This window comes from Seriola dumerili, unplaced genomic scaffold (genome assembly GCF_002260705.1).
Source record: "Seriola dumerili isolate Sdu_G_001 unplaced genomic scaffold, Sdu_1.0 BDQW01000191.1, whole genome shotgun sequence".
NCBI lineage: Eukaryota > Metazoa > Chordata > Actinopteri > Carangiformes > Carangidae > Seriola > Seriola dumerili.
This window is the reverse complement of record NW_019174446.1, coordinates 9,696,454-9,723,089: the sequence shown is the minus strand read 5'-3', so window position 1 is coordinate 9,723,089 and position 26,636 is coordinate 9,696,454. Positions and strand designations below refer to the sequence as shown.

General features: G+C 38.9%; 2 protein-coding genes across 2 annotated transcripts; one reads left to right on the top strand and one right to left on the bottom strand.

Moving 5' to 3' along the window:
* The first annotated feature begins 183 nt into the window (after nt 1-183).
* On the top strand, nt 184-3,815 carry dscc1 (DNA replication and sister chromatid cohesion 1). The gene is made up of 9 exons (XM_022753261.1): nt 184-507; nt 1,034-1,202; nt 1,334-1,468; nt 1,657-1,747; nt 1,832-1,970; nt 2,217-2,269; nt 2,418-2,572; nt 3,215-3,363; nt 3,493-3,815. The coding sequence occupies exons 1-9, from the start codon at nt 338-340 to the stop codon at nt 3,602-3,604; spliced, it is 1,173 nt and encodes a 390-aa protein (XP_022608982.1). The 5' UTR covers nt 184-337; the 3' UTR covers nt 3,605-3,815.
* A 544-nt stretch (nt 3,816-4,359) lies between these two features.
* Nucleotides 4,360-25,902, bottom strand: cpq (carboxypeptidase Q). Its single transcript, XM_022753637.1, has 11 exons — nt 25,785-25,902; nt 25,007-25,157; nt 24,523-24,738; nt 24,242-24,358; nt 23,945-24,152; nt 23,567-23,774; nt 18,143-18,254; nt 17,336-17,427; nt 16,703-16,798; nt 16,078-16,183; nt 4,360-6,723 (listed from the first exon to the last, which is right to left on the bottom strand). The coding sequence occupies exons 2-11, from the start codon at nt 25,155-25,157 to the stop codon at nt 6,563-6,565; spliced, it is 1,467 nt and encodes a 488-aa protein (XP_022609358.1). The 5' UTR covers nt 25,785-25,902; the 3' UTR covers nt 4,360-6,562.
* Between the last annotated feature and the right edge of the window lie 734 nt (nt 25,903-26,636).

The following is a 26,636-nucleotide window of genomic DNA, read 5'->3' as shown; positions in this document are numbered from 1 at the left end:
CACGGGTGCGCTCGTGTGACTTGTAAGGAAATCTTAACAACAATCTTTAAATAAATATACGATTCTAATTGTTTTAGCATTCATTTAAGAGTCTGTCAAACAGTAGTTTCTACCCGGTCCTATTTTGACGTCGCACCTCTACGTAATTCACTTCCTTTCCATAATAGAAAGAGAGCGGGGAAATTTGACAGTCAACGAGTGTAGCGAAAGAAAAAAACATTAGTTTCCACTTCTTTAATACGTTATTATAAAACAGGTAGTTTCTGGCAGTTTGTCTCGCCAGTCAAACGGTTTTATTCGTCAAAATTATCGATTGAACCTGCCGTCATAGCTAAACATGAGAACTTTAGAGGAGGTGCAGGCCACGCTGCAGATCGCCAAACTGAAAGAAGAGGATCTACAGACAACAATCCACTGTCTGACTTTTGGGGAAAATGTTTCGTCTGCAGACTACTGCCTGATGGAGCTGGACGACACACTGTGCAAACACATAGAAGCTGGTGATAGGTGAGATAATGTGCATTCAATGTTTTATTCTCTTCTTAAGGTCTGATTAGTTTCAGGATTGGTTAAGTTACTGATGTAATTGTTGAATGATTTAAATGTCAAAAAAGATATAATATATCTTCTCAAGTGCCCCAGAATGCTTGTTTTATCTGACAACGGTTATTTAAGTTACAATGATATAAAACAAAGAAAAACAATAATTGTACTAATTTGAGATGAACCAGTTATTCTTTTTGTTTTTTTACTGAAATGGTTGAAACAAATATTTTTAGATTGTTGTTTATTTTGTGTAATCAATTAATCAACTCCGTTTTGGCACTACTGTTCATTATTTTAAAACCTGATATGGGCACATAATCTGTAAACTCTTGTCCATATTTTTCTTGTTTAACAATTGAAAAACGAGGATGAAGACAATTAAAACTGATTTACAATAGCACAAGTTGCATGAGCAGGATCGACGTAAATACAAATGTAAATTTCTGATAAATAAATAACTAACAATTATAATTTTCTCCTTTTCCAGTCTAGTGATTCGGGGGGATAAAGATGAGCATGCGGTGCTCTGTAGTGGTGACAAGACCTATGATCTTAAAATAGCCGACACCTCCAACCTGCTGCTCTTTGTACCAGGATGCAGAACACCAGACCAACTTACTAACAGCCAGGAGAGCTCTCAAGTGGTGCATGCTCAGGTACGGAAATGATACATACATACACACGTGTACCTGGCTGATATACTGTAACACCCATACAGACATATGCACATAATGGTTGGTTGAATTTATGACCCACATATACTAACAGTATCCTACTTCTGTTGTAGATCTGGGGATTTTGCAACAGCTACTGGGAACTGAGGAAGCGGCGTCCTAAACTGAAGAAACTGACAAAGCTTTTAATGGAGAATCCCTATGAAGGGCCTGCTTTAGGAGGACAGGAAGAGAACACAGAGAATAGGGTAAAACACAATACACAGTAAAGTCATTAAACATAATACCCTGTAGCACTGAATATGAAAATATTGAATATATATATAAAAATAAATGGCTATTAATTTGAGTATTATTGGCTCAGATGACTGTTCCTACTTTTGCATGTTATTGTAGCTCTCAGTAAGTGCTTCACTTTGTATTCTTCTGTTGTCAGTACACAATGCAGGATCTACTGGAGAGGATCCAGGCCAGTGAAGAGGAGATAAAGACCCATTTAGATATCATCCACGCCTGTCAGGTTGAAGGTAAAGTGTGACTTTTTACGTGTATGTATTGTTTAACCTACCAGATGTTTGCAAAGAGTATCTTTCTTTCTTTCTTTCTTTCAGGCTACTGGCGCATGCTGGACTTCGACTATGAGATGAAGCTGCTCGGTCATGTCACTCAGCTGGTGGATTCTGAGTCATGGTCCTTCGACAAGGTTCCCCTTCAAACCAGTCTGGAAGAGTTAGCCCCACTGGAGCCCAAGTAAGTTAACGCCTGGGATCCTCGTGTTCACCTTTAGAGATCTACAAAAGGAAAAGCCAAATGCTGACAGTTAAAACTTAAGTTGATTTTTACTTATCTTTAGAATGTGACTTAAGAATCCAAAAACTACCCAAATAGCATAACTTAAGAGGTTATACAGACTTTCTGAGCATCAATTATAAGTTTTAAAAATGGGGTAGATGATCAGGCAGGTTCCAATTATACTGTTCTCTTTCTCATTCACAGACAGATGATCGAACACTGTTTGAACTGCTATGGGAAACGTTATACTGAAAATGGTAAAAAAAAAACAACAAAAACAAGCAAACAAACAAACAAACAAAAACAATATATGAAGATTCAATTAAATTGGTAGGAGAATCTTACCCAATCTGTAACTCAACCCCCGCAGTACTAAAAGTCCTGTGTCCTCCTTCGTCTATGCAGATGAAGTGTTTTATGCACTGCACGAGGATAAAGTCTGTCGGGGCATAGCACTAATGCTGCTGCAGAACGCTGTCAAGTTCAACCTGAGGGAGTTTCAGGAGGTCTGGCAGCAGAGTGTCCCAGATGGCATGAGCACAAGACTGGACCAGCTAAAGGTTAGCCTGTACCTCTCTTATACTGTATATTGCAATCCGAGTAAAAGAGGGGGATGGTGGGTTTCCGTTTTTCTTTGTGTTGGAGTATAACGTTGTGCATTTTGGATACAAGTTTTCTACAGTATTTACATTTTTTTTCTACATTTTTTTAGTACAATGCTCAGAATTTTTAAAATAGAAGAAGTTTCAACACCAAACAAAATGTAAGAATTGCTTCAACTGCAGAATTGAGACTTTCTCTCTGCAGCACATCTTCCCCATAGAAATGCAGCTTCATACTATCTCTGAGTATGAAAAAGGGGCACCGTCTGTCACTGCGTTTTTATAGGGGTAAAATAAATTGACTTAAGAATTCATATAAAGCCATTACAACTCTAGGAGTCAGGAATCAATTAACATCACCAGACTCTTCTTTCCTCTTTCAAGCCAGTTTGCATTTTATTTAGTTTAGAATTTAGTTTCCAAATGCCTCCTACACAGACTGAGCCAGGATGGAGCATAGTTGTTCTAAAGCTAGCGTTTGCTCATTATGATGTTGTGACAAAGGAGTGACCTGCTGTAGCTCTTTCTCTGTAGTCATTCCTACTGACTGACCGTCTTGAGAGACTGACTACAGTGCTGATGGCATTGTAAATCTTTCAGAGTGTTGCCCTGGTGGACCGCATGTCCCATCCAGAGACCATCTGCCTGCTGCGGGTGGAGGATCTCCCAGAGGACACGCTGGAGCGCTTCAACCACCTCTTCACACTCAGAGAGAAATGGACAGAAGAAGACATTGCGCCATACATACAGTTAGTGTTATCCATCCAACGAATGTTCATAATCTTTTCAAAGCAAAATAACACGTGGATTACCACATTAAGTGACCTGGGTCATTATAATGTGTAATGTTTCACTTCCTCCCTCTTCTCCTCGTCCAGAGACCTGTGTGGAGAGAAACAGACCATTGGAGCCCTCCTGACTAAATATGCTCGATCTTCCATGCAAAATGGGATCAAGGCCTTCAACTCCAGAAGGCCTGTGGCTACGTGAACATGTCCACCGTCAAGTGATGAATTTACATTTGAAATTAATGTGGTTACGTTTATTTCCAGTCTGACTTTTGCAATTGTCAAAATTATCTTACTCATAATTGTCCTTAAAAATGTTGTTAGCATTGTTGGTATTTATCTTAAAGGGTTATTGCAAATAACCAGTTAAAATTCAAATGTTTAAAAGTTTTTGCCTCTAAAACCAAACTTTATCTTTGTTATTTCAATTCCTATTTTTGTCTGTAAAATATGCTACATGTTGATAATAAAATAAGTTGTCATAACAATATCACATGTGTAATCAACCTTAATTATCAAACTAATCTTGGCCTTTTCAGTCTCCTATTGTCCTTAATTAAGTTAAATTGGACAAATTAGTGCCTTTTTACATTTCCAACATACAATACAATGCAGGTGCGGTGCTGAAGTCCACAAGGTGGAGGCCTGTGCTGATGAATGTAAGCTCCACACACGGACTGTGTAATACAGTATGTACTGGCTGAAGACCAGCTGCATTATTCCACCTGCCTTGTTCTTCACTGCATTCAAATGACAATTATTTGAAACAGAGATTGAGACAGAATCACACAAATGATCTTTGAGAATGTTTTGATCTACAGACCTGCTTAACGTCCTCAGGTTGCTTAAAACCATCAGGTTTCTGCAGACTGGATCCCAGACTCAGTCACATATATAGCTGAAACAATTAAGTGATAAATCAGTGATCAATCAACAGAAGATTTATTAGCTATTTGGATAACTGATGATATTTCAGATTTCTTTTAAGCAAAAGTAGAGAAAAAAATCATTATATTGCGGCCATCATCTTCTAATCAGTGGTAAAATGAAAATAAATCAAATAAAAACACCTACAGATAAATTACCAAGTTTTTGCTGTGATTCTGATTCAGATCTTTGAATTACAATTCTTTCATTTAAAAAAATTACACATTTGTCAAGTCTAATAATTGAGACTGAATTCAAGCTGAGCAGATGATACACAGTGAATCATATAGCATGTTGTTGTCAGCATTTTTGACTAAGTACAGATGAAACACCAGAACCACCAGTTTTCTAGTTCATGCCTTCATTACAGTTGCTATAACATTTAAAAAGGATTTCAGTTAATCTGTGACCATAGAAAAGTGTATACTATAAATCAAAAATGCTACACAAAACTCATTTAATTATTTCAAAAACAGTCTCATCTGTCAGATGACATGTCTGTGTTGTTAATGTGTGCATTTAGTTTTCTACAGGTCAAGTTAGCAGTGATGTGTGTGACTCGCTGTTTTTTCTTCCCTAACATAACATGTCTGTGTGTGAATCAGTGTTAGTCGCATGAGAAAGAGCTCACCAGACACTTAGTAAAAGCTGCCCAGCTTTGTTTCAACACAGACACATAAACATCTGTGTTTGCAAAATGACTTTATTTGTACTGGCTAGCTGACTAACCCTGACATCACCCAAAAGGAGTACTGACTTATCAGTTCTCGGGGGTAAAAGGATCACAGCTGTGTGTGCATGTGTGTGCACGCACTGGTCTGTGTGGCGCCCACAAAATGATGAATTCTCTTTACTTCCTCTCCTGCTCTGCATGACCTCTCTTTTTTTTGTACTCTAATCATTTCTTCAACCATCATGACTACTGCTTCTCCATTCCTCTTTCCTCCTCCTTTCTATGGAAAAAAACACTCAAGCGTTGTCTGTGACTCATCTGCCCTCATCTTCCTCTTTCTTCTATCACAGAAAGTACATGACAAGCAAAAAAAAGCCTTACATCATATGAGCAGATGGGAGTGACTGCATAAAACAATGATTCATACTTTATTGACGATATCACAACACTGCAAGGATTTTTTGGTATAATATTTTCCAGAATATTACATGAGAGTAACATTAGGAGAAAAAAATGTGCTGAGACTTAATTAAACACAATGTAGGCAGGAACTATAATACTTTGAAAATTGACCACAATATTGTGACAAACAGTTAAAAAAAATATCACTTTAAAAGATGAGTTTCGTCCTTAAGATCACGCTGGAAACTGACCAGAAGCATGGTAAACACTTCCATAATTTCTCAACATGCTCAGTCATTCATTGTTGTTTGTTTGCTGTATCTGACTGTAGCCCAGCTTTACTGATAATGCTCTCTCTCCCTCAGAGTTAGGCAATTTTTGACTTTCTCACCCTTATAATTTCTACACTTTCACAGACCAATAAATAATTCTCTGTCTTCATCCTTTTTGCAGCACACTATATTAAGGCATTAAGACAAATACAGTACCTGAGAAAGTCCTTTATCGTATACACAGCTTTCATTCTCTTGGTCTTGTCTTAGACAATAAACCAGCACTACAGATCAGCTCACTTAAAAAAAAAAAAAAAAAAAAAAAAAATACAATTTTCCCCTTATTCTAAGCATAATGTGTTCTTCTGAAAATCACTAAAATGACTAACTAGCAGTATCACATTGATATTAATTTGCTCTTGGTTTTGTACTTAAAACCTCACATGCCCTTTCTTTGGTCCTGATCTGGACTCTGACCGGACTGTAGTAGATTCAAAATAATCATGGCACTGTCCTCAGCTACAACACTTTGCAAATCTAATAACTATTCATATGAAACATGTTTTAAGTCATTACTAATGCATGCATTTAATTTTGTTGTAAAATGTGCCTGGATTTAAATCTGGATATACTGTAATTAATTTACAACACTGATACCATGTACCAAGTACAGAGGAAGCAACAGTTTTTTTCATCTTTTATGATCCAAAATCAATGCACATTAAATTTGTAAACAGAAACTGACTGAGAAAATTTAACTCTAGTCAATTTCAATTGTTTTTTAAAAAGTGAGCTTCTACCATGTGTTTTGGAATCAACCAGCAATTCAGAGTGACCATCCTGTCCTCCTGTCCTCTGCAGGCAAAGAATACTGTGCGCTAACTGGCTACCTATGCAGCATGTCCTGCAGGTCTGCCACGACATAGGCAACAACGGCCCACAATGCCGAGCAGAGGTTCATGTCTCGAGGGTCCTGAACGGCCATGGTATCACCCTCACTGTGGTGGAACCAAAAGTATCGACTGTCTGCCACATGGAGGCTGGCACCTGGATGAGAGACAGGGAGAAAAATTGATAAAACCACAAACTGTTACACTCAACATTACATGCTGAAGAGTCAGCTGTTTAAACAAACCTGGACTCCAGGCCATTGAATTTCACATCTGAACTGAAAAATCATCATTGCATCTGGTTTAATCCTCTAGGATATTTCAATGCAAGGGAAAGCAAAAGTCTGAACAATACAAGGAGTATTTGCATTTCTTGGCCCGACTGATCTTAGCCTTTGAAAAATAACTATGGCCAGTAAATACTCGGAAATGGTCATCTGGCAAAGACTAAGGGAAATAAACCTGTTTCTAGTCTTGGTTAAGATAAAACAACTTTGACTTCTCATTGTGGTTGCCTTTCTATTTCAATCTGTTCATTAACTTCCTCTTTTGCTTTGCTGATGTATTAAAATAACTATCAGTGTTGGCAGAAACAAAATGAGCATTAGGAGATAAAGTAATTGAGCAACACTTAACTCTAAAGCTACTTTTTTGGTTTAGTATAGTATAGATACACAGTACAGTCACTTCATTATACTACAAACAGTCTATAGTGTTCATAGCCAAGGCAGCTCCTTGCCTTTTTCTAGAGAAAATCACCTTTGGATCTGTTTAATTTTTGTTGCTGCTTTTTTATTCAGCATTGTGATCTTGTCCATGTAGGTGTGAAGGGCAATGAAGATGTGGAAAAAGGTAGTAAGTGGACTCTTGACTTTGGATTGTTTAGTCAAACTAGTACAGTAGTAGAAATACATTTATAAGGTCACAAATGAATTTATAATTCTAAGCCATTATAGACGAGAAGTACTATAAATGCTCCACCTCCCTGACAACTGAGCAAACAGCTGTTAGTAAAGCCCATGTGGCACAGTTGAAAGCACCAGAAAAATGTAGTAACTGGGCCACTCCACACTCCAGTCCAATAGGTGGCGGTAAAGCAAAAAATATTGGCAACTAATCCATAATTGACAGAAGAAGTTGAAGTTGGTTTGTTTTTAGCCATGTTAGCAATTCCTGTAAACTGACCCAGTCAGCTGTCAAACATGGGTCGCAAGTGCGCTTATCCCGAGTGCAAAAGCACAGAGGGACTACACTCTTTACCGTCCAACAGAGAGATGGCACACCGCTGGCTGCATGCTCTGGGACGGCTTGACATACCCACAGCTTCTGTTTACGTGTGCAATCTCCACTTTACGCGAGAGTGCTTCTCCAACTATGCAGAGGTAGAAATGGGATTCAAAAAACAGCTTCTCCTCAACCATGATGCCGTCCCTACCCCTGCAAAAGTGGTGACACAGGTGAGTAATCCTCCCAACACAGATAATGAAATCCAAGCCCATGCCGACTTCTGGCTGTCTCAAGAACAATGTGCAGCGATCCACTGTGGTCTGGAGATCCTTCAAGTCCCATATCGTAAAAAAAAGGGGTTTGATTTTGTTTATTATAAACTCGGAGTTGTAAAATAAAAGCTGTGAAAGTATGAAGTCACCTACTACTGCCTAGCTCCCCCACAACAAGATGCCCCACGGTTTTACAAGCGAGTAAGAATTTGATCCGGTTTCTACGTCGAACCCGGATAACCTATAGTCGTCGAGCTAAGCAATCACATAACCCCGCGCCATCACTGTCCGCTAGGTGTGAGCCAGGTCAGAGAGTGAGGCCATGTCACTGAAACCCACTCACGAAAAATGCTTTGTTCGTGGCTGCAGAGCATCGAACAAATCTCTGCACCGCCTTCCCAAAGAGAAACACATCGCAGACAAGTGGATAGAGTTTGTTTTTGGAGACTCCCGTCGATATGTCTCGAGGAAGTCTTTTATGGTGTGTACAGCACATTTCGCACCAGAATGTATACACAACCAGATGCAATACGATGTTGGAGTACTTTCAAAATTAATATTGAAGAAAGGGTCAGTTCCAACGATCCGGGACCCATTCTCGAGCACTGAAACGGTAAGAAAGTGTGGTTTACACTGCCCAGGTTAGCCTGTTAGCATATCCTGCTGGGCTAACGCTCGTTGGTGGCTGATCTGCGTCGCGCATGCGCGAGGAGTTTGCCTTACAGATCGGGCATTTACAGACATCAACCAGCGACAAGCCAACATTATGCGGAGAGACTGTGGGTGAATTTTGTTTAAAATGTGTTCAGAATAAAATGAACTAGATGTTTTGCTCCTAACATTTAAAGCAGTTAAACTAAAGGCTAGCTAAGGAGCGTGAGATTTCCATGTCTTTACTGATTATAAAGCAGGTCTAGGTTCTATATAAATACTGTGCAAGTATCAAAACGCTCAATCCTCTGAAAAACACACACGCCACATTCAGAAAACGAGCCGTCGGGACCTCCGTAAGGATGTGATGTCACAACTACAGTCACCGCCCTCAGCCCACCCGCACCCACTAGGGGACTCCCCGTCCAACATTTTTTTTCTTATTGTTGTTAGCTTTATTAACAAGAAAATACCATACGTCATTGCGTCGCTGAGCTAGCAAGCTACAATACATTGCAAAATGTCGAGGAGGCGCTGCACAATCCCAGGATGTCAGGGAGCAAATTTATCGTTGCACACCCTTCCCAAGGATAGTAACATTAGAGACCAGTGGCTGAAGTTTATTTTCTCTGAAATACCGGAGCATTTTAGTCCGAATCTGACCGTCTGCTCGGCTCATTTCAGCGTCGACTGCTTCCTCAATCAGGCGCAATACAATGCAGGTTTCTCAAAGAGGCTAGTGATCAAGGATACGTCAGTCCCCACATTGTTGGGCCCGACTTCAAATCTGCAACCTGTAAGTAAACTAATAATATGTTTTCTGTATCAATAGGGAGGCAGTCTTATTTTAAGTTCTAACGTTTACCATCGCTATTTGGATTTACCAGTGAGTTTTACCAATATCACGTTCACCAGCTACAAAACACAGCACACCGTTTATGTAAACGGAAACGTTGCTGCGTTGGACACACAATAGACTGTATTTTTTTAAAAACACTCGGGTACAACCATAGAGTGTACATAACAGGGTTAAATACTCAGTTGCGTTTCTTCCTCTTCTGATGGGGGTTGGCATCCACTTTATTGGTGCATTACCGCCACCTTCTGCTCCGGAGGGCAGATCTTAAAATACATCCATGCTGCGCATTAGACTATGTCCCCCTTAGGTCTAAGACCTGAACCTCCACAGACCTAATTGATGCCACCTGATAGGTGATTGAGTGCAAGAGGCTGCAAAGGCTCAAAATGGAATAAAGAGGAATGGGACAGCACTTTGTGACATATCACATTACTTTGACAACACCAAAACATGTTTTTGATTTAGCATTTTTTATTTTCCCCCCGTTGCTCCCTTTTTGTAAATAAAAAATAAAATTGGATAGGAGCTAATGAAAGCAGATTTAGAATTCATCATCATATCATCATAGGACAGATAACTACACACAGTTCTGGCTATGAATCACCAGTGACCTATATGTTAATACTGTGGAGAGTCAGACCAAATTATACTTACTTGTAAACTAACTAATGTTAACATAGGGTTCATTCATTTCATGCTTGTTCATTAACCTTTTTTCTTATTTCGTTTTATGCCGGTTTGTTAATCCTTTTTTAACATTTCTGAGGTCCTCTGGTAACCATGGCAACCCCATGTTTAACATGGTATCCTACTGCACTGAAGCTTTAGTTTTGTCCCTCACTTGTAAGTTGCTTTGGATAAAAGCATCTGTCAAATGAGTAAATGTAATGTAAAACAGTATGAACTGTGAGTAATACCCTTAAGCAAAGTTTGCAGGAATGCAGACTTACGGAAAGTGTGCATAAAAGGCTCAAAATGTCTGCGAGAGAGCCCTCATACCCTTGAGGGTTTTACAGTGGGACAGCCCTAAGTCCTCATGGACTTACCAGGAACTTGCATCAAAGTCCTTGAGTCCATGAGGGTTGACATTGGGACTGGGCCTTAGAATCGAATAGGAGAAGGAGCCCTGGTGCATTACGCATGTGCTGTCTTTTCAATACAGCAGGGTTTACACATCTGCTGACTGGGTAACACCTCTGACACACCCACCAAACAAGAGAGGACGTACCTCAAAGCCCCAATGCACACATGGATGTATTCTAAGACCTATATCCATGGTTTCACACAGATTCGACAAACATGTGCTTCCACGCGTAAACTGTAGCAAAACACTGCACACCGCCTCCAGATTGAACGTGCTCCAAGCTGCAGTAGTAGGCTATAAATCCCTTTTTTAATGTTAAGAATCATATCAGTTCAAATTAAAAGTAGGCTAGAGTCCGTTACTGGTGGTTGGTCTGGCGGTGCATCACTCAGAAAAGAATCAGCCAATAAGAAGAGAGGCTCAGAGATGGACACAAATGCCATCTTCTTAGTAGAGCTTCAGAGGAAAGCTTATCGATATTAAAACTTAAAATAAAACAAAGGGAAACTGTAAAATATGTATCCTTCCCTTATAACTGTATTCTGCCTTCACCAGTTGAAATACATAAATAAATAGTTGGATAGACTTAAAGTAATCTTACACCTTTCTGCTTCTGTAAAATCACTAGTGCACAAAATCCACAGCCCACAAAAATACACACTTTACTCGTGTTCAAGTAACATTTGTTATAACATGAGGCCAAGCTTTTTAATCTAATGGTTCATCCTTTAATAAAAGAACACGCTAAATATCTGTAACTGGATTTTTAAAGGTTTACGTACTAAATACGAAGGAATGCGCTTGGGGTTGAGACACATACCAACAATGTGGTTTATTGACCAAATATCAAATATATACTGTAGAATATCACCAGTGTTATCTTCATTTTTTATTACATTAAGTAATAATAATAATGGTAGTACTAGTAATAATAAAATAATATTAATAAGCAACATGATTATGTGTATTAAATAAAGAAAGTAAATAAATAGATAAAAGAAAAGTAATTTATTAAAGTATTAAGAAAATAAGAAAAAAAAAAAGAGTTTTTGCTAACAATATACTGAAAACATCTGAGTACAGACTCATAATTTGTTGTGTTAATGATGGATTATTGCTGTTCCCCTTGTTTCTGTTAAGGGCACAGGTGGCAGCATTCATCACATTTTGCCTGCTGTAAGACACGTAGCCTCCCAGACTGACCCCCCAGAGAAAAAATCGGTTGGCACACAGCTGTCCATGAAAACTCTGCAAAATCACATCCGAAGTACAGGTTTGTGGTCCTACAAATCACCAAGTCATATATGAAATTTAGTTGTTTTTGTTTTCACTTAGCTTAACATCATTCATATTGCTCCTGTTGATACAACTGTGAGAATTACTAATTTATTTGTCTCTGAAGCTACCCAGGCAAGAGTGCCCAGCAAAGACTGTGGTGTTTGCACCCTCACCTTTCCCCTGGACAGTCCCATATTGTTTCTACAACCAACAATAGTAAAGAGACCTTCAAAGAGACCTCGACTCAGCCTTACAGACGAGGAGGAAGGCCCGTCTGAATGCAGCTAGTCTCAGCTGGTTCATGAACCAGAGAATTCAACATGACTCTGAGGACTCTGTCACTGTTGAGGGCAAGCAGTTGCATCTTTTTTCACCTTTTTGGCTCTCTCTCCATGCAGAGGAGTTGGTGAATGACAGATTAGTGAATGGAACAATTCAGAATGCTTGGAAACTTGGACTTTGATGTAAAACAAGCCCCAGGAAACAGTGGTAACAGTTACAAGGTACCTGTACCTTTGTCCAATTGAACTGGTGCTTGTCTAAGTTTTCACAATGGGCTTTCATGATGGTTTCCCTTCACTCCGTCTGATACACATGCCAGAACACAAGTCATAATATTTCTGGATCGCCAGAACTGAGAAAATACAGGAAAAAATGCATTCAAAGTGTCCTTGAGCAAGGCACCAAACCCTCAGCTGCTCAATTGAAACTGTTTTTTAATAACTGAGTGGCTTCTCTGTTAATTGTTTTAAAAGGGGAAGTGTTTGTGATCCTCCTGGCTGAAAGTTTAAATGTTCTTTGTTTTCAGTTCCTCTTTCAACAAAATATATCACAATGTGTTTCTGTGTTCAATGCAATGTCACTACTACTAAAACTAGTCGGGGGGGGGGGGATTGGCCCATTAAATCTGTTCTATTTATTTTTTCACTATTACTGCTAAACAAAGAATCGCATTTTAAAATCACACTGGTGGAACAGGTGAAAACACTAGTGAAATCTGGCAAAAAAGGACCTTAAGGTTGATAACAATACTGGTCAATAGATGCACCACACAAACAGTGGAGGAAATATTTTGACCATGAGGTTCAATTTCAACTCTGGTAATGTCCACATTTCCACGGGTGGGGGCAGTTGCGAGGCAGGGTCACTGCCTTTGTCCCGTTAAGTGTTCAGACTATCAGACTAAAAGTGAAAATAAATTTCCAGACAGATGTTATCATAGAATTTGTGTGAAGCTACAGGTGCTGTACCAGGATGTTGACTTTAGAGCAGGCCCGCATGAAAACTGTCATTTTAGTGTTGACAGGTAAACTGTCAGCAGCATTTGTAAAGCTGGATCCTGTCACATGGGTTTCACTGTTCAACTAGCTATGCTGAATAAGAGGGGAATTTCTTTGTCTTTTTTATAGGAAAAATAAAAAAACATATACAGGTTCAGTATATATGTTGTAATAAAACAAAGTTCCATTAAGTTACACTGATTGTGTTCAGTTATTTCTAATTTATTCTTTAGTCATTGTTTTTTGTGTTATAAATCTACAGTATATTGTGTACCCAAGGTAGAGTGAGTAACTTAACTTAAAACTGATAAAAATTTAAAATGCCCACCCATTTTCTAAATATCTCATTTTCACTTCAGATTCATAAGAAATACAGTCGCTTAAATCACAGACATACTAGTAGTTTAGTAGTAGTCAAGACTCAAATAAAAGGTCATATGCAAAAAGTGTAGCTGGCAAGAATACTGGGATGATAATGAAGGTATCTGTAAGATATACAAGTATGGCAGAACAGGGAGGATGGCGCCGTCATTTTGAGTCAAGGACATTCAAGGCTCAATTAGAGGCAAGGACACAGGGCTAAATAAATCATTTCATAAAACAGGTGAACACCCAACTGGAGTATGAACTCTATTATCAGCCAAAATTCCCTGAGGAAGAAACCAAAACAAGACGCATTCCAAAGCTTTAGAAGACATAACGGAAAACAGCCATTACATTAACTATTTAAAAGAATCAGTTTTGGTTCTTAGATTTTAAAATGTAACCTGAGAAGCTTCCTGTTTCATAGGGATACAAGCTTGCCAAAGCTTCGACCAAACCAATGTAAGTATCAGGAGTAGATCTATGTTCTCTCTCTCCTTATTGGTTCCACATAACATCTATCAATACCATTTTCAATTAACATAAACTGTCCCATGAGCTTTTTATAACTAGACAACTTTGCCATCGCCATCAAAGAATACAGTTCTTCAGTCAAAGCCATTTCATCTCCCCAACTTATCAAGAGTCACTGATGTTTTGGAGGAGATGGCATGTGGCATCCTAGATGCACCGTCAACTCCATTGCTTTGTCATAAGCATACACCTTTGGACCCCACAGTAATAAGAAATATAATAATGAACATATTTGTCAATCCAAGTAAAAACAAAATGGCTCAAAGATGTAAATTCTAAGAGAGCTCACACTTGAAAAAAATTCTGTAAATTGGAAAAATATACTGTCTCCAAAAGGTACAAACAAATCTATCCCTCTTCCTTCACCAGCATTTAATAATTAATCATATTTTTGTACTTTCACTTCCGTAGAATTTTACTTTTACTTGTAATGGAGTATTTGTATTTTCATTTAAGTAAAGGATCTGAGATCCCTTACAGATTATGATATCCACATTCTAACATATCCCTAAGTACAAGACTAATGATAGAAATGTTACCCTAGCTATAAAAATGAGTACAGTAACACTAATTAGATAACAAATGGTAAAACATCATTTAAATTTTTTTTTTTTTTCTTCTTACATCTTGCATATTGTTTAAAGAAGAGACTGCATCAATGCACTGTTTGATTCATATATGAGAATTGCTACTGACTCAATGGTGAAAACAGATTTGTTACATGTTGGTGGATGTTATTTTTAAATTGTCCCACATACAATCCAGACCCTGCCTGGTTTTCCACACTCTGGTTCCTACATCCATCATCTTTATGTCTGGCTGATCAGACTAGCACTCCTGTGACAAAGCAAATTTGAAACAAATATTGATGCTGCTTTTACTTGAGCTAATGGGTGCATTAAGTGTCCCCATTTAGACAAATAGGCTCCTAAAACAGACAAACTGCTGCAGAAGCCCTAATACTTCGACTGTGCCATTGGGCAAGGGACCAAACCCTCAGCAGCTCCACTGGAACTGTTAAATGTTTGATAATGGAAAACTGTCACTGTAACCACGTAGCACATACACTAGTTCTCCTTGTCACTGCTTTAAAGTAGGAACGTTTGCGGTGCCTGGTTACATGCTGAAATGTTTAAATATTATGTTTGCTTGCTCACTTGCTTATGTTTGCTTGCTTTTTTCAGTTCCTCTTTTAAAAGTTATACAATAATGTATGTCTGTGTAAAATGCGATTTCACTCCTAAAAAAACTAGACAGAGCAGAGAGGGTGTTTGAACCACTAAATTTCTATCAAAGCCACAAACATAGAACCACACTGTTAGATATTGAGAACAATTACAACATTATTGTGGGTTCAATATATTATAAAGCAGACTTTCTAAAGCCTGATCTGTGTTGTGTGGGTTGCAATATCCAATGTACAAACTGACCTGCTTTGCCTTTTTTACAGGAACAAATACAAAGCCAATACAAATACACAGGTTCAGGTTTGTGTGATCTAATACTTAACAATTTTATTCTATTGATTATATCCTGTTTTCTATTTTATTCTTTATTCTATTATTGTAGCTTTACATTGTATACGTATCTTTTAAAAAATGTCAGCAGTCTGTTTTGGAGATTCAACTTTACTGACCGGACAAAGTCCCATCCTACTTGTAACGTCTTGAAGTTTCAATTCATACTTTTAAGAAACCCTACTTAAAGTGAAAATCGGCCCCTACGTCCCAACACTATACTCATAGTTCATCAGTGAGGATGTGATTCGGTGCACGTAGCACTTTCAGAAGCATAAAGAGCTCATAAACACCAGAACCAGAAAAATTAAAAAGTCATTCCCTAGTTATCTTTTTTTGTGTTCACGGCCGACACATAAAAATTCTTAAAGTTGTTATAATATCAAGTTTCACTGTGCTCTGTTATCTTAAGTGTTACTAGTTGCAGACAAACAGATTCAGCTGACCTGGTACTCCTGCCTGCATCCACGGTGAGATGTCTGTCCCTTCTCCATGTGTTTCCAGTTTGGTCGTATTAATGGGAGCCAACAGTTTGACCACTTCTTCCATCACCTGGTGATAAAGACACACACCAAAGCGCTTTTTAGCTCATCACACTGGTCTGTTATACACCAGTGCTTTTAAAACATAGTTAAACATTATTTCAAATATTTTAATTCCAAGATGCATTACCTAATTCTTGCATTAAATGGGCATTTTTATTCAGATGCAAGACTATAAGCCAATAGCAAACATTCTATGACCATGTCAGCAGATGTTACAGTGCCACAATCACATAAAAGATACACCACTTCTGTGGTAAGCCTGGGTTTTCTGCATTTACTGCTATGGTTTCTGTGGCAGAAACTACTTCCCACATGCAATTTAAATGAACAAAAGGGAGGTTAAGTGGGAAGTTGGAAAGTGGTCTTAAGGTGAAATGTAAATGTGAAGTAAGGAGTTGATGGAGGAAAAACAGCACATTTACTGGACTGGATACTAATTCATGCCACTGTGCAGAATCTGTGCTCAGACTTTTAAGCCTGTATAACTACTAATAATTGTGCAACAGTGTGTTGTTTTCAATCCCACCTGTCGTGCCACATCACTGCCTGTAAACTGCAGAGCCTGCGGGGTGAAAGTTCCCAAGTCAGACTCCATGACCAGGTCAAAGTTGGACAGGTTCACCTGGGTGGAGAAAGGACAGAGGAGATTGAAGAAATGAGGAAGTGAGAGGCCAAGACAGGCATGGACACATAAAAAAACAACCTAAGATGTGTTTGAATAATTGAAAACAACACAAACTTCAGTCAATGGAAATAGTGAGCCACTGAATAGTCTTCATATGAGACCTCACGAGATAACGTTAAGCACAACTACTTTCAAACCAGGACAAGAAAAATGGTACAAATAAATGCAGTAACCTTGTACCTCTGTTTTTGAGAGTGGAGTTTATTATGGGTTAAGGCCTGGTAGGCAGCCAAATCTCTAAAGAAGGAAACTCTGTAAGACTGTAGATTGCTGTTTAGATCCTTTGCACAGAGAAAAACCTGGTAGCTAGCCAAGGCCTCTCCAGTTCGCTGAAAGTATATTTCTACACTCCTGCAGTCTATACTTTCACAATGTGGAGCGACCCTCCTTGCTTCTTACAAGCAAGAACAACATTTGCTTTACTGCTGTTACAGTGTGCTCCCTATTAAGTATTGCAGTAAAAGTAAACAGTACCTTGTGTAGATTGTAGTACTGCTGTGCTCCAACTCCACCCTGCTCTTCAGCTGTCCACAGCACTGTTCGCAGGGTTCTCCTTGGACGCAAACCTAGAGACACATGAGGAGACGAATGAACACACAGCAATGCAGATACAACATGCACACAGGGGAGATAATGGCTCCAGGCATCACTACTGAAGTTATTTTCTTTAAAACTTGTAATACAAAATAAACTTTACTGTTCTTGACTATAAAACTTTTCATCAGTGGACCACGTACTCTCGGTTTGACGAACCTTTTTCAGTTGCATTCTTTTGTCTATAAGAATACTCAACTGTATATCAGTCTGTTTCCTAATTATGTGTGTTCTTGTTCCTTTACAAACAGTTGGAGGAAATTATTGTTTACAGTCAGAGGAATTGTTTTGTAATTTGTCCCTATGTTTGGAACTAGATACTCTGCTCCTTCCTCATGGTATTCACTACCTGGCTGTTGGAGATAAATGAAGCACCAGTGAATTTTATTATTCTCTCTTGTTCATGGAGCTTTACTATTTTTTGCTTTTATACAGAGAGAGTTGTACTTTTATGGCCTGGTCTCTTGTTTATAAATAATACTATTGACCTGAGTGGGCCAAGCTGGTTACATAAATAATACACTAAATCATTTACTTGACTTTGTTAATATGCTTGTGTAAGCTTGCTGCAGCCTATATACATTTCTGCATTTCCACACTATGTACATGTTTCTTTCTATGTAAGTACCTCTGTATGTTGTCATGTGCTTTATGTGTGTTTGTATATACGGTATGAGTGTCTCTTGCCTAAGTTCTTGATGAGTGACAGGGCCTCCCAGGAAATCATGGCTCCACCTCCATCATCCATGGCGCCCTGGCCCACATCCCAACTGTCCAAGTGACCACTCAGTAAGACGACCTAGCAGATTGGACAGATAAAAGAGATATAAACAAAGAAAAGACAGATTGAGAGAAAGCAGTGGGACACTTTTTCCAGGTGCATATACATGGCAGTTTGACTACATGTCTGCTCTGACTTAGACAAGTATGAGAGAACTGGAACAGATAATGCTGTCCAGCCCGTATCCTGTCTACATTTTATAATAAATCACACACAAACATGACATGACTGAAATTTGGCTCAGTTTTTAGAATTGAAAAAATACTGTTTATTAGCAAGGACAGCAATCAGACTCATAGAAACAGGAAACAAAGACAAAAACACACAGTTCAGAATGATATTTCAAATGGGATGCTCCTGACCCGTTGTTCCAGGTTACAAAACATTTTCTGACCTGATCAAGCTCCGCCTCGACAATGACCCAGAGGATATCCTTTCCATTAATACGAAAGCCTCTACCACACAACACTCATATAGGCCTACTTTCTGTTTCTGCTGAAGGTGCCACCAGTTTACTTAAAATAAGTTCAGTACTATTAACATTTGTGTAAATATCTACTTAAGCATTTAATACAGTGACACAAACACACACAGACATGCTTCTATTTGCAATACCCATGAATCACTGAATTTGTTTTGCAATATCAGACGAGTCTACCTCTAAATCAAACTTACGTTTTCCATGTAAGGGTTTATCCTGGGTTAGTGCATGTTTCAGGGATTTTACAGAGCAGTCTTTTGAGTGTGGAATTTGCTCATAAACATCCTGATCTTGCAACAATGAAATATCAGGACATCCACATCTATTTCAATCCACTGTGGATTATGTTCTGTTGTATTGTAATTCTTACAATGGTGAACCTCAGAAAGATTCTTCTACCCCCATTTACTTTATATCAATATACTTTTTCCCTCTTATTATTGAGGGGTACCATTAACTGACTAGTATTGTTTTGTACAATGTGCTGACAGTGAAGACAACTAAATACATTGCAGTCATCATAGTTTAAATGAGTGTATGCTAAAATTAACACCAACATTTCACCACATTTAGCTCCAAACATTGTTAGAAAAAAAAAGGGGTATGAATTTTCACTTTTTACCAGATTTACACCAATATTTGTGAACTTTGTCATATTTACTTTTCTTAAAAAATGTTTTTAATGTAATGTAAATCTTAAATTTAAATATTAAATCTAAATCTAGACCAGCAGTGTGAATTTGCATATTAGCCAAATATTTAGTTTCCTCCAACATTTAGATTCAACATTTTACATTTAGATCTAATATTTAGATTTAAACTCAAAATTTAGATTTGACATTAACATCACATTAAATATATATACACATACATATATATATATATATATATATATATATATATACTTACTATATACTATACTATACTATATACTTAAGTGACATCGCCTCAGCATCCGCTGACCCCGCTCCGTCATTTTACGTGGCCTACCACTTCGTGGCTGAGTTGCTGTCGTTCCCAATTGCTTCCACTTTGTTATAATACCCCTGACAGTTGATTGGGGAATATTTAGGAGTGAGGAAATTTCACGACTGGACTTGTTGCACCACTTTTTAAAAAATTGTTTTCAGCTAAATGTGGCAAAATGTTGCCGTTAATTTCAGTGTACGCCACTTTACAATCGCCTCCCCACACCAACAAAGTACAAAAGAGAGATATGGCTCAGTGTACTTTTTGTGGGATTAACAAAAACATTCTCTCCAACAAATACAGACAAGTATTTATAATCGGTACTCGACACAATCTGTCTAGCTATATGATTTGTGTTTTAGGCATAATTATTGACAGAAAGACTACATATCAGGACACTTTATATTTGAAAATTTGAGATTTTAATGTAAAATAAGGATGGGACATGTAGAGGTTCAGTGGGTGGAAAAGATCCCAGCAACTCATCACTCCCAGATGACTCTGAAAGGTCCTGAAAGGCTTAACTGTGGAAATGACTCACTAAACCTCAAATATATGTCTGTCTATGAACGTGCACACACGCACACATGCACACACATACACACACACACACCCCAACCACATTTTCTGCTACTGCCAGCCGGAGCACAAGTCACAGAGCCAGAAATGATGTCAACTATGCCATGTGTTTCATTTCCCTTTTCTATAATGAGGGACCAAGTGTTCATTCCCAGATCAAAATAGTAACAACTTACATCAGCGATGCTCCTCTAATCCAAGTCTTATGACTGATTTTGAAATTATCTACAGTGGTAGGATGAGGGTTAGGGTTAGGGTTAAGCCTTTTTCCCACAAATAGAGACTGTAGTTTGTAAAGATATTCACTCATATTACACACATTCAGAACTGCTGAAATAAAGTGGACATAATGACATTATTGCAATACCAAGCAGACTTAGTTTGCGCTCTCTTTTAGCAGTCAAAGTATGGAATCTTGTATTTGGCCATTTTGGACTATGCTATTATGACAACATGTTTTGCAACAGTTGAATCAGCAGGCCTTGTATTCGCAGGCTCAAGAGGCTGTGAGGGAGTAAAGGCTTACACACAAACAGTTCATAGTGGAACTAATCCCAGTGCAAACACCCTCTACCTTCATCTTCCAGCAAAAACGTATCTTATAAAATCATGCAGATACAGTCAGGAGTTTCACAGCAAACTGGGAATGGGTATAAATGTGATCTTAGTGACTTTGACGGTGGCATGATTGTTGGTGCCAGACAGAAAGGCTCCAGTAACTCACATAACCACTCTATAACTGCGGTGAGAATCTTGAGGTGGATGGGCTACAACAGCTTAAGATCAGATCGCGTTCCTCTCCTGTCAGGCAAGAACAGAAATCTGAGGCTGCAGTGAGCACAGACTCAAAACGGGACAGTTGAAAACTGAAAAAATGTAGCCTGGTCTGATGAATCTGGATTTCTGCTGAGGCACACAGATGGTTGGGCATCAACAGCATGACTCCATTGACCCAACCTGCCTTGTGTCAACAGTCCAGGCTGGTGGTGGTGGTGGTGTGATGGTGTGGGGAATGTTTTCTTGGTGCACAGTGGGTCCCTTAATACCATTCAATCATAGTTTGAATGCCACAGCCTTTCTAAGTTTTGTTGCTGACCATGTATTTCCCTTTATGGCCACAGTTTACCTTCTTCTAATGGCTACTTCCAGCAGGATAATGCTCCATGTCACAAAGCTAAAGTCGTCTCAAACTGGTTTCATGAACATGACACTGACATTAGTGAACTCCAGTGGCCTCCTCAGTCACCAGGTCTGAATCAAAGAGAACATGTGGTACAACAGGAGAATGGCAGCATGAATGTGCAGCTGACACATATGCAGAAATGATGTGATGCAGTCATGTCAACATGAACCAGAATCTCAAAAGAATATTTCCAACATCCTGTAGAATCTGTGCCACAAAGAATTGGAAGTTGTTTTGAGAGCAAAGGGAGGCCCTTCCCAGTATTAGTGCAGTACTCCTAATAAAGTGCTTGGTGAGTGTGTATACAGCACACACCATGATTCACCGTCCTCACGGTGGAAATTTCACACAGGCTTTATGTGTGTGATACATAGAAATGGAAAAAGTTAAATCAGTTTGGTCAAGTCTAACCAGAAGCTTCTTCTCCATTCTCCCGCATTATGCTGCAGTCCTGTTTTTAATGCAGGTTTAACAAATGTAACTAAAATGCACATACCATGCTCTGCATTTTTGGAAATGCCGGTTCAACCCAACTGGGGCAGTCCCTATGAATGGGAAATGCTGATTGTGCTTCTCATCCACTTTTATTCGGACAGAAAGGAACTCTTTGAGCAGAGAAGACAAGAGTTCCAGACAGTTTCTTCCAAGGACTCTAACTTAAATCTGCCCCTCTAGTCCTACTGGTGTATCCACATCTTTGTACCCCTATTGGGCAGCATGTGCCTGGGTGCTGAGAATGCCACTTCTGGTTTCCAGGACCCTCTGGCCTGCCTTTTCAGCCCTGTCCAGTAAGTGGCATAACCAAGAGTGGACATTTTTTAAGGAGCATCAGAGTGTCCCTCCCACAAACAGAGTGAAGCTGCATACTTTTGTGCAGCAGCGCCTAATGCATTTTATCAGGTTCTACCTGCTAGACGTGTCTGGGTTCTTACCCAGATTTGGCCAAAGGAGCTGTGTGTGACATTGTGTGACACTTCACTGCATAACTGCAGGGTGGGTCAGATAATGTGTTTTCTCTCTGTAGTGATAGGCTTCTCACTTAGAGCAGGACAAAATTTGCCATCTTATTCAATGACTGAGGAGTCTGCCAGTGAAAAAAGTTGTAGCTACAATTTCCATATATTCTGTCTTTCTATGTGTGTTCAGCCCTGTGGCAGACTAACAGTTTGACTAGGGTGCATCACACATTTTCCCACAGTTCATGCTGGACTCAGATTAAGTTTATCCTAGTTGCAGGTTAATGTTCCTGCTAGAGGTTACATCCATTCCCATTGACTCATAAGTTTCACACACAGTTGATTAGTCATACTTTTCAAAGCCTGACAATCAAAAGCAAACACAAAGAGTGAATGTTGTTTGCCATACTTGCAGTACCGGAAAAAAACAAAACACCAAAATGTAGATTCAAATCGTCGCTCTGTTTGCTTATGTTCCCATGTGTTCACAAATGACAACTCATGTTAATACCATAAAAGGATGGGTTAATTTCAGCAGGCCTATAATTTTAGTTGAGTTGTTTAGACTGGCCATTGCCAACAGAAAAAAAATGCAGGGATCTGGGAAAAATGTTGTAATGTCCGGTTTGTAATTTATATAAATCATTTCATATGTTCCGAACTTAGGGATTCATTAAGGGAATTTTCAAATCTTTTAATTCCTTGAGTAAAACATTTTTCCCCCCAAAACAAAGAAAAAACACAATCATCAGGTGAATAGTTAATGCAATGTTGTGTTTCCATAGAAACCCACTTTATACTGAATCTTGACAGAGACATTTCTCAGTAATTCCAGCTGAGCCCAGCCTCAGTGCTTCTCTGGAAAGATTAAATCACACACGCACACACAGCAAAATAAAGGCAGACTAAATATCTGTGGAAATATCTCCATTGAGCAAATAGAGGTTAGAACTTTAAGTCTTCTTCCCACTAAACTCCCACTCTTTCCTCCAAAAATGTAATTCTAACAGGACATCTGTTCCCCACACAATTTACTTAGAAAGCCCACCCAACAGTTTTAACACAACACTAAGAGGAAAAGAGAGACTGTTGCATGATGATATCAACAAACAAGTCAAAGATAAACAAGTCAGACAAGCAGGTGTATGTGAGTGAATGTTACCTGCTCAGGGTGCTGCCAGCCCGTTATCTCAGCCACTGTGTTGAAAGAGTCAGCGTCCGGCAGAGTCTTGGCTCCCATGGTGAGTCTGACCACGATCTTCTGCCCCCTCTGCCCCAAACGCCACATCAGCTCAGCATCCTCCACAGTGATACAGGCTGTAGGGATGCGCCTCACTCCATCCTGGTAGTCCTGCCAACCTGTGTGGGGACTACAGAGGGAAAGACAAACAAAGAGAAACATTACAGTTGCATAAACTCTCACTTATTGACAGAAAAGCTCAGGATGATGTGTACTTTTCATAATAATTCTCATAGATAGATAGATAGATAGATAGATAGATAGATAGATAGATAGATAGATAGATAGATAGATAGATACCTGTTAATAGAGAATGGAGTGACAGATCGAATGAGTGTGGCCACGGCCCCCACTTTAGCTGCCTCTGAGGCACCATAAGCACGATAAGCCACCGTCTCCGAATAGCTGACAAATGGCTGGTTAAAGACAACAATCTTCCCTATGGCATCACTGGCTCTTTGCTTCAATTCCACAAAAGACTGAACCACTAACACTTCTGCCTTGATACCTGCAGAGATAACAGGGACAGAGTGAGGGGGTGTAAAAGGAAGATGGGTGGCAGCTTTTAAGAAGATTTTACACAGCAATGGTCTTTACCTTCAGGGGGTGTTCCTACACTGCTACCCAGTCCCAGTATAGCCAGATTTTTAACCCTGGGCACAATCATTTCTGCACTCTCCTCCCCTCTCACCCAGTGTGGGATTTTGACAGGCTCTGGAAAAGAAACCGAACAAGAGGACACAAAAGCAAAACTTATTCTTTACATTTAGGAGAGGACAAGACCTTGCTTCTAGAGATTCTTTCATATGAGCAAATTGAACCATGTTTTCACTTCTAACATCCTGCATCCAGTGATTCAAATAACAAGGCATACTCACCCAGATGGACATCCAACCCATCCTGTGTCATAGCATTGTACATGTATTTGATAGCCATCTCTAGGTTGTGTGAGCCACTGACACGGTTCCCTATGGTGTCGGTGAAGTCGGCCAGCCGTCTGTAAGACCGATTCTGGGCAGCACCGAATACGGCCAGGTCAATGATCTGTTTTGCCACATCAGCATAGCCTGCTACCTCTGCTGCTATATCTGCAACTGGAAACACACAAGAAGAAAGTCAGGTTTCATCCCCAAGTCTTTCTTGACAAGAATCTTGTAAATGTGTAAGAGCTGGGATGGAATTATTTTCAATCCAGTATCCAACATGATCTGTAAACTTTGGCATGTATTTTTAACCACTTGATTTCTGTACCACTGCCACTGCTTTATGGTCTCTAAAGAAAATACTGAAGACAATCATGCACAGGCTTATATTGCTATCTATTGATGTATCTAATTGCTGATGCCAGGAAAGACTGAATACCTTTCCTTGCAGTATCATTGGATGCGGCCCCGGCCACAGCCCTTGAACTCAGGGGCCAAGCAGAGTGAGGGTGAGAGTCACACAGAGATGACAGCATGCAGAGAAACATGAAGAGGGATCCTGGGAAAGGCAGTCTCCCCTCCCAAGTCATCTGGGGACAGTGAAATATCAGTGTGATTACAAGGAATCACATCGAAGCTGGCCAAATAACCCTTAACAAGGAAATTCCCTGAATATCGCAGCACATAATTGATCCCACATTGCTACAAATTCACATGGAGGACACTGGATACAACAGTATCACTGGCTCAATCACTTTTAATGGTCATCTGAACCTCTTTACAAGCGTAGGGGCAATTCAACAAAAATTCAATAATTCACTCAAAACCAGCAGCACAAACAAACAAAAATGCTGTGCAGCTAATCTAAAAGAGGTGACTCCAACAATATGAAACTCTATCTGACTTGTTAAGGTTTACTAGATTTACCTTTATCTAATACTGACTGTGGGAGGAAAGCAACGTTAGCTGGTGACAGCTTTACCTTCAGTTATGACTAACGATTTTAAGTCTGAGCTGGCCTGCGATTAATTCAAATACACCACCAAAATTGTGGGTGTTATTCATTTATTTATTTTTTATCAGAAACATGCCGTTACATAGATATAAGGTAATCGTTCATACAGACTAGCGTTACTAAGGACGAAGAGAAACGTTACCGAGTAACAATCATCATAAAACTTGACTTGAAACCTATATAAAATAACACAAACACAAACCCTTCAGGCCAAAGTTAGAGTCTTTGTTATCGTTGACGTTACAAGACTTTAAAAAGAGTAATTTAGTAACAAGGAACGCAACATCAACACCGGAATATAAACAGTTTCCGTGCTCGTGATTTCAACGTGATAACGAAACTACACTTCCGGTATAGCTTTTTTCAAAATAAAAGCGCCGTCTTTTATATATATATTTTAAAAAAACACTTTCCCCCAACATAAATTAATATATAAATAAAAATAATATTAACAAATAATATTAATAATTTAAATAGTAAAGTAAACCATTTAAAAAATCGAAGATGAAACTATAAACAGAATTAGATGAACAAATGAACTCTTGGTTTTTGTCTGCTCCTTTTTATTTTGAACTTTGAGTAGTATTTCTTTCTGTTTAAATGTGCAATAGATAAATGCCAGTTATGGGCTACATAACACAGTCTGTTCAGATTACAAATTACACTATCAACTTTTATTTACAATATATTTGTCATACACTTCTAAAGACTATTTTCATAGCTAACACACACTCAGACACACATTTAGGCCCAATCAGCTCAAGGAAAATTATGATAGCGTCTCAAAGCTGGCAAATTAACATTGACTTTAATCATTCAATGATTTGGGATCATACCTGACACCTAGTTCAGCCATTGTTTCATGGATAGATTTAAGTATGTCACATGTAGACAAAACAAAATATTAGGTTCCAAGTGTGTTTGAGCTCTCAAAGTTTGGATTGAAGAAATGTCACAATTAGCATAGTTCACATTCTGTGAAGATTTGATTCTGAGAATGCTCTGTGCATTTTTCAGTTTCAATATTATTCAGCATAGGTTAAACAATGTTGAA

What these genes read in the sequence shown, in the direction of transcription:
- cpq (XM_022753637.1), bottom strand. Translation starts at nt 25,157, where the DNA reads ATGACTTGGGAGGGGAGACTGCCTTTCCCAGGATCCCTCTTCATGTTT. An exon ending in TGTAGGAACACCCCCTGAAG is followed by an intron (nt 24,153 to 24,241) that starts GTAAAGACCATT and finishes TTATCTCTGCAG; the next exon opens with GTATCAAGGCAGAAGTGTTA. An exon ending in GATGCAGGCAGGAGTACCAG is followed by an intron (nt 6,724 to 16,077) that starts GTCAGCTGAATC and finishes TCTCTCATCCAG; the next exon opens with GTGCCAGCCTCCATGTGGCA.
- dscc1 (XM_022753261.1), top strand. Translation starts at nt 338, where the DNA reads ATGAGAACTTTAGAGGAGGTGCAGGCCACGCTGCAGATCGCCAAACTG. An exon ending in TTAGCCCCACTGGAGCCCAA is followed by an intron (nt 1,971 to 2,216) that starts GTAAGTTAACGC and finishes TCTCATTCACAG; the next exon opens with ACAGATGATCGAACACTGTT. An exon ending in GACATTGCGCCATACATACA is followed by an intron (nt 3,364 to 3,492) that starts GTTAGTGTTATC and finishes CTCCTCGTCCAG; the next exon opens with AGACCTGTGTGGAGAGAAAC.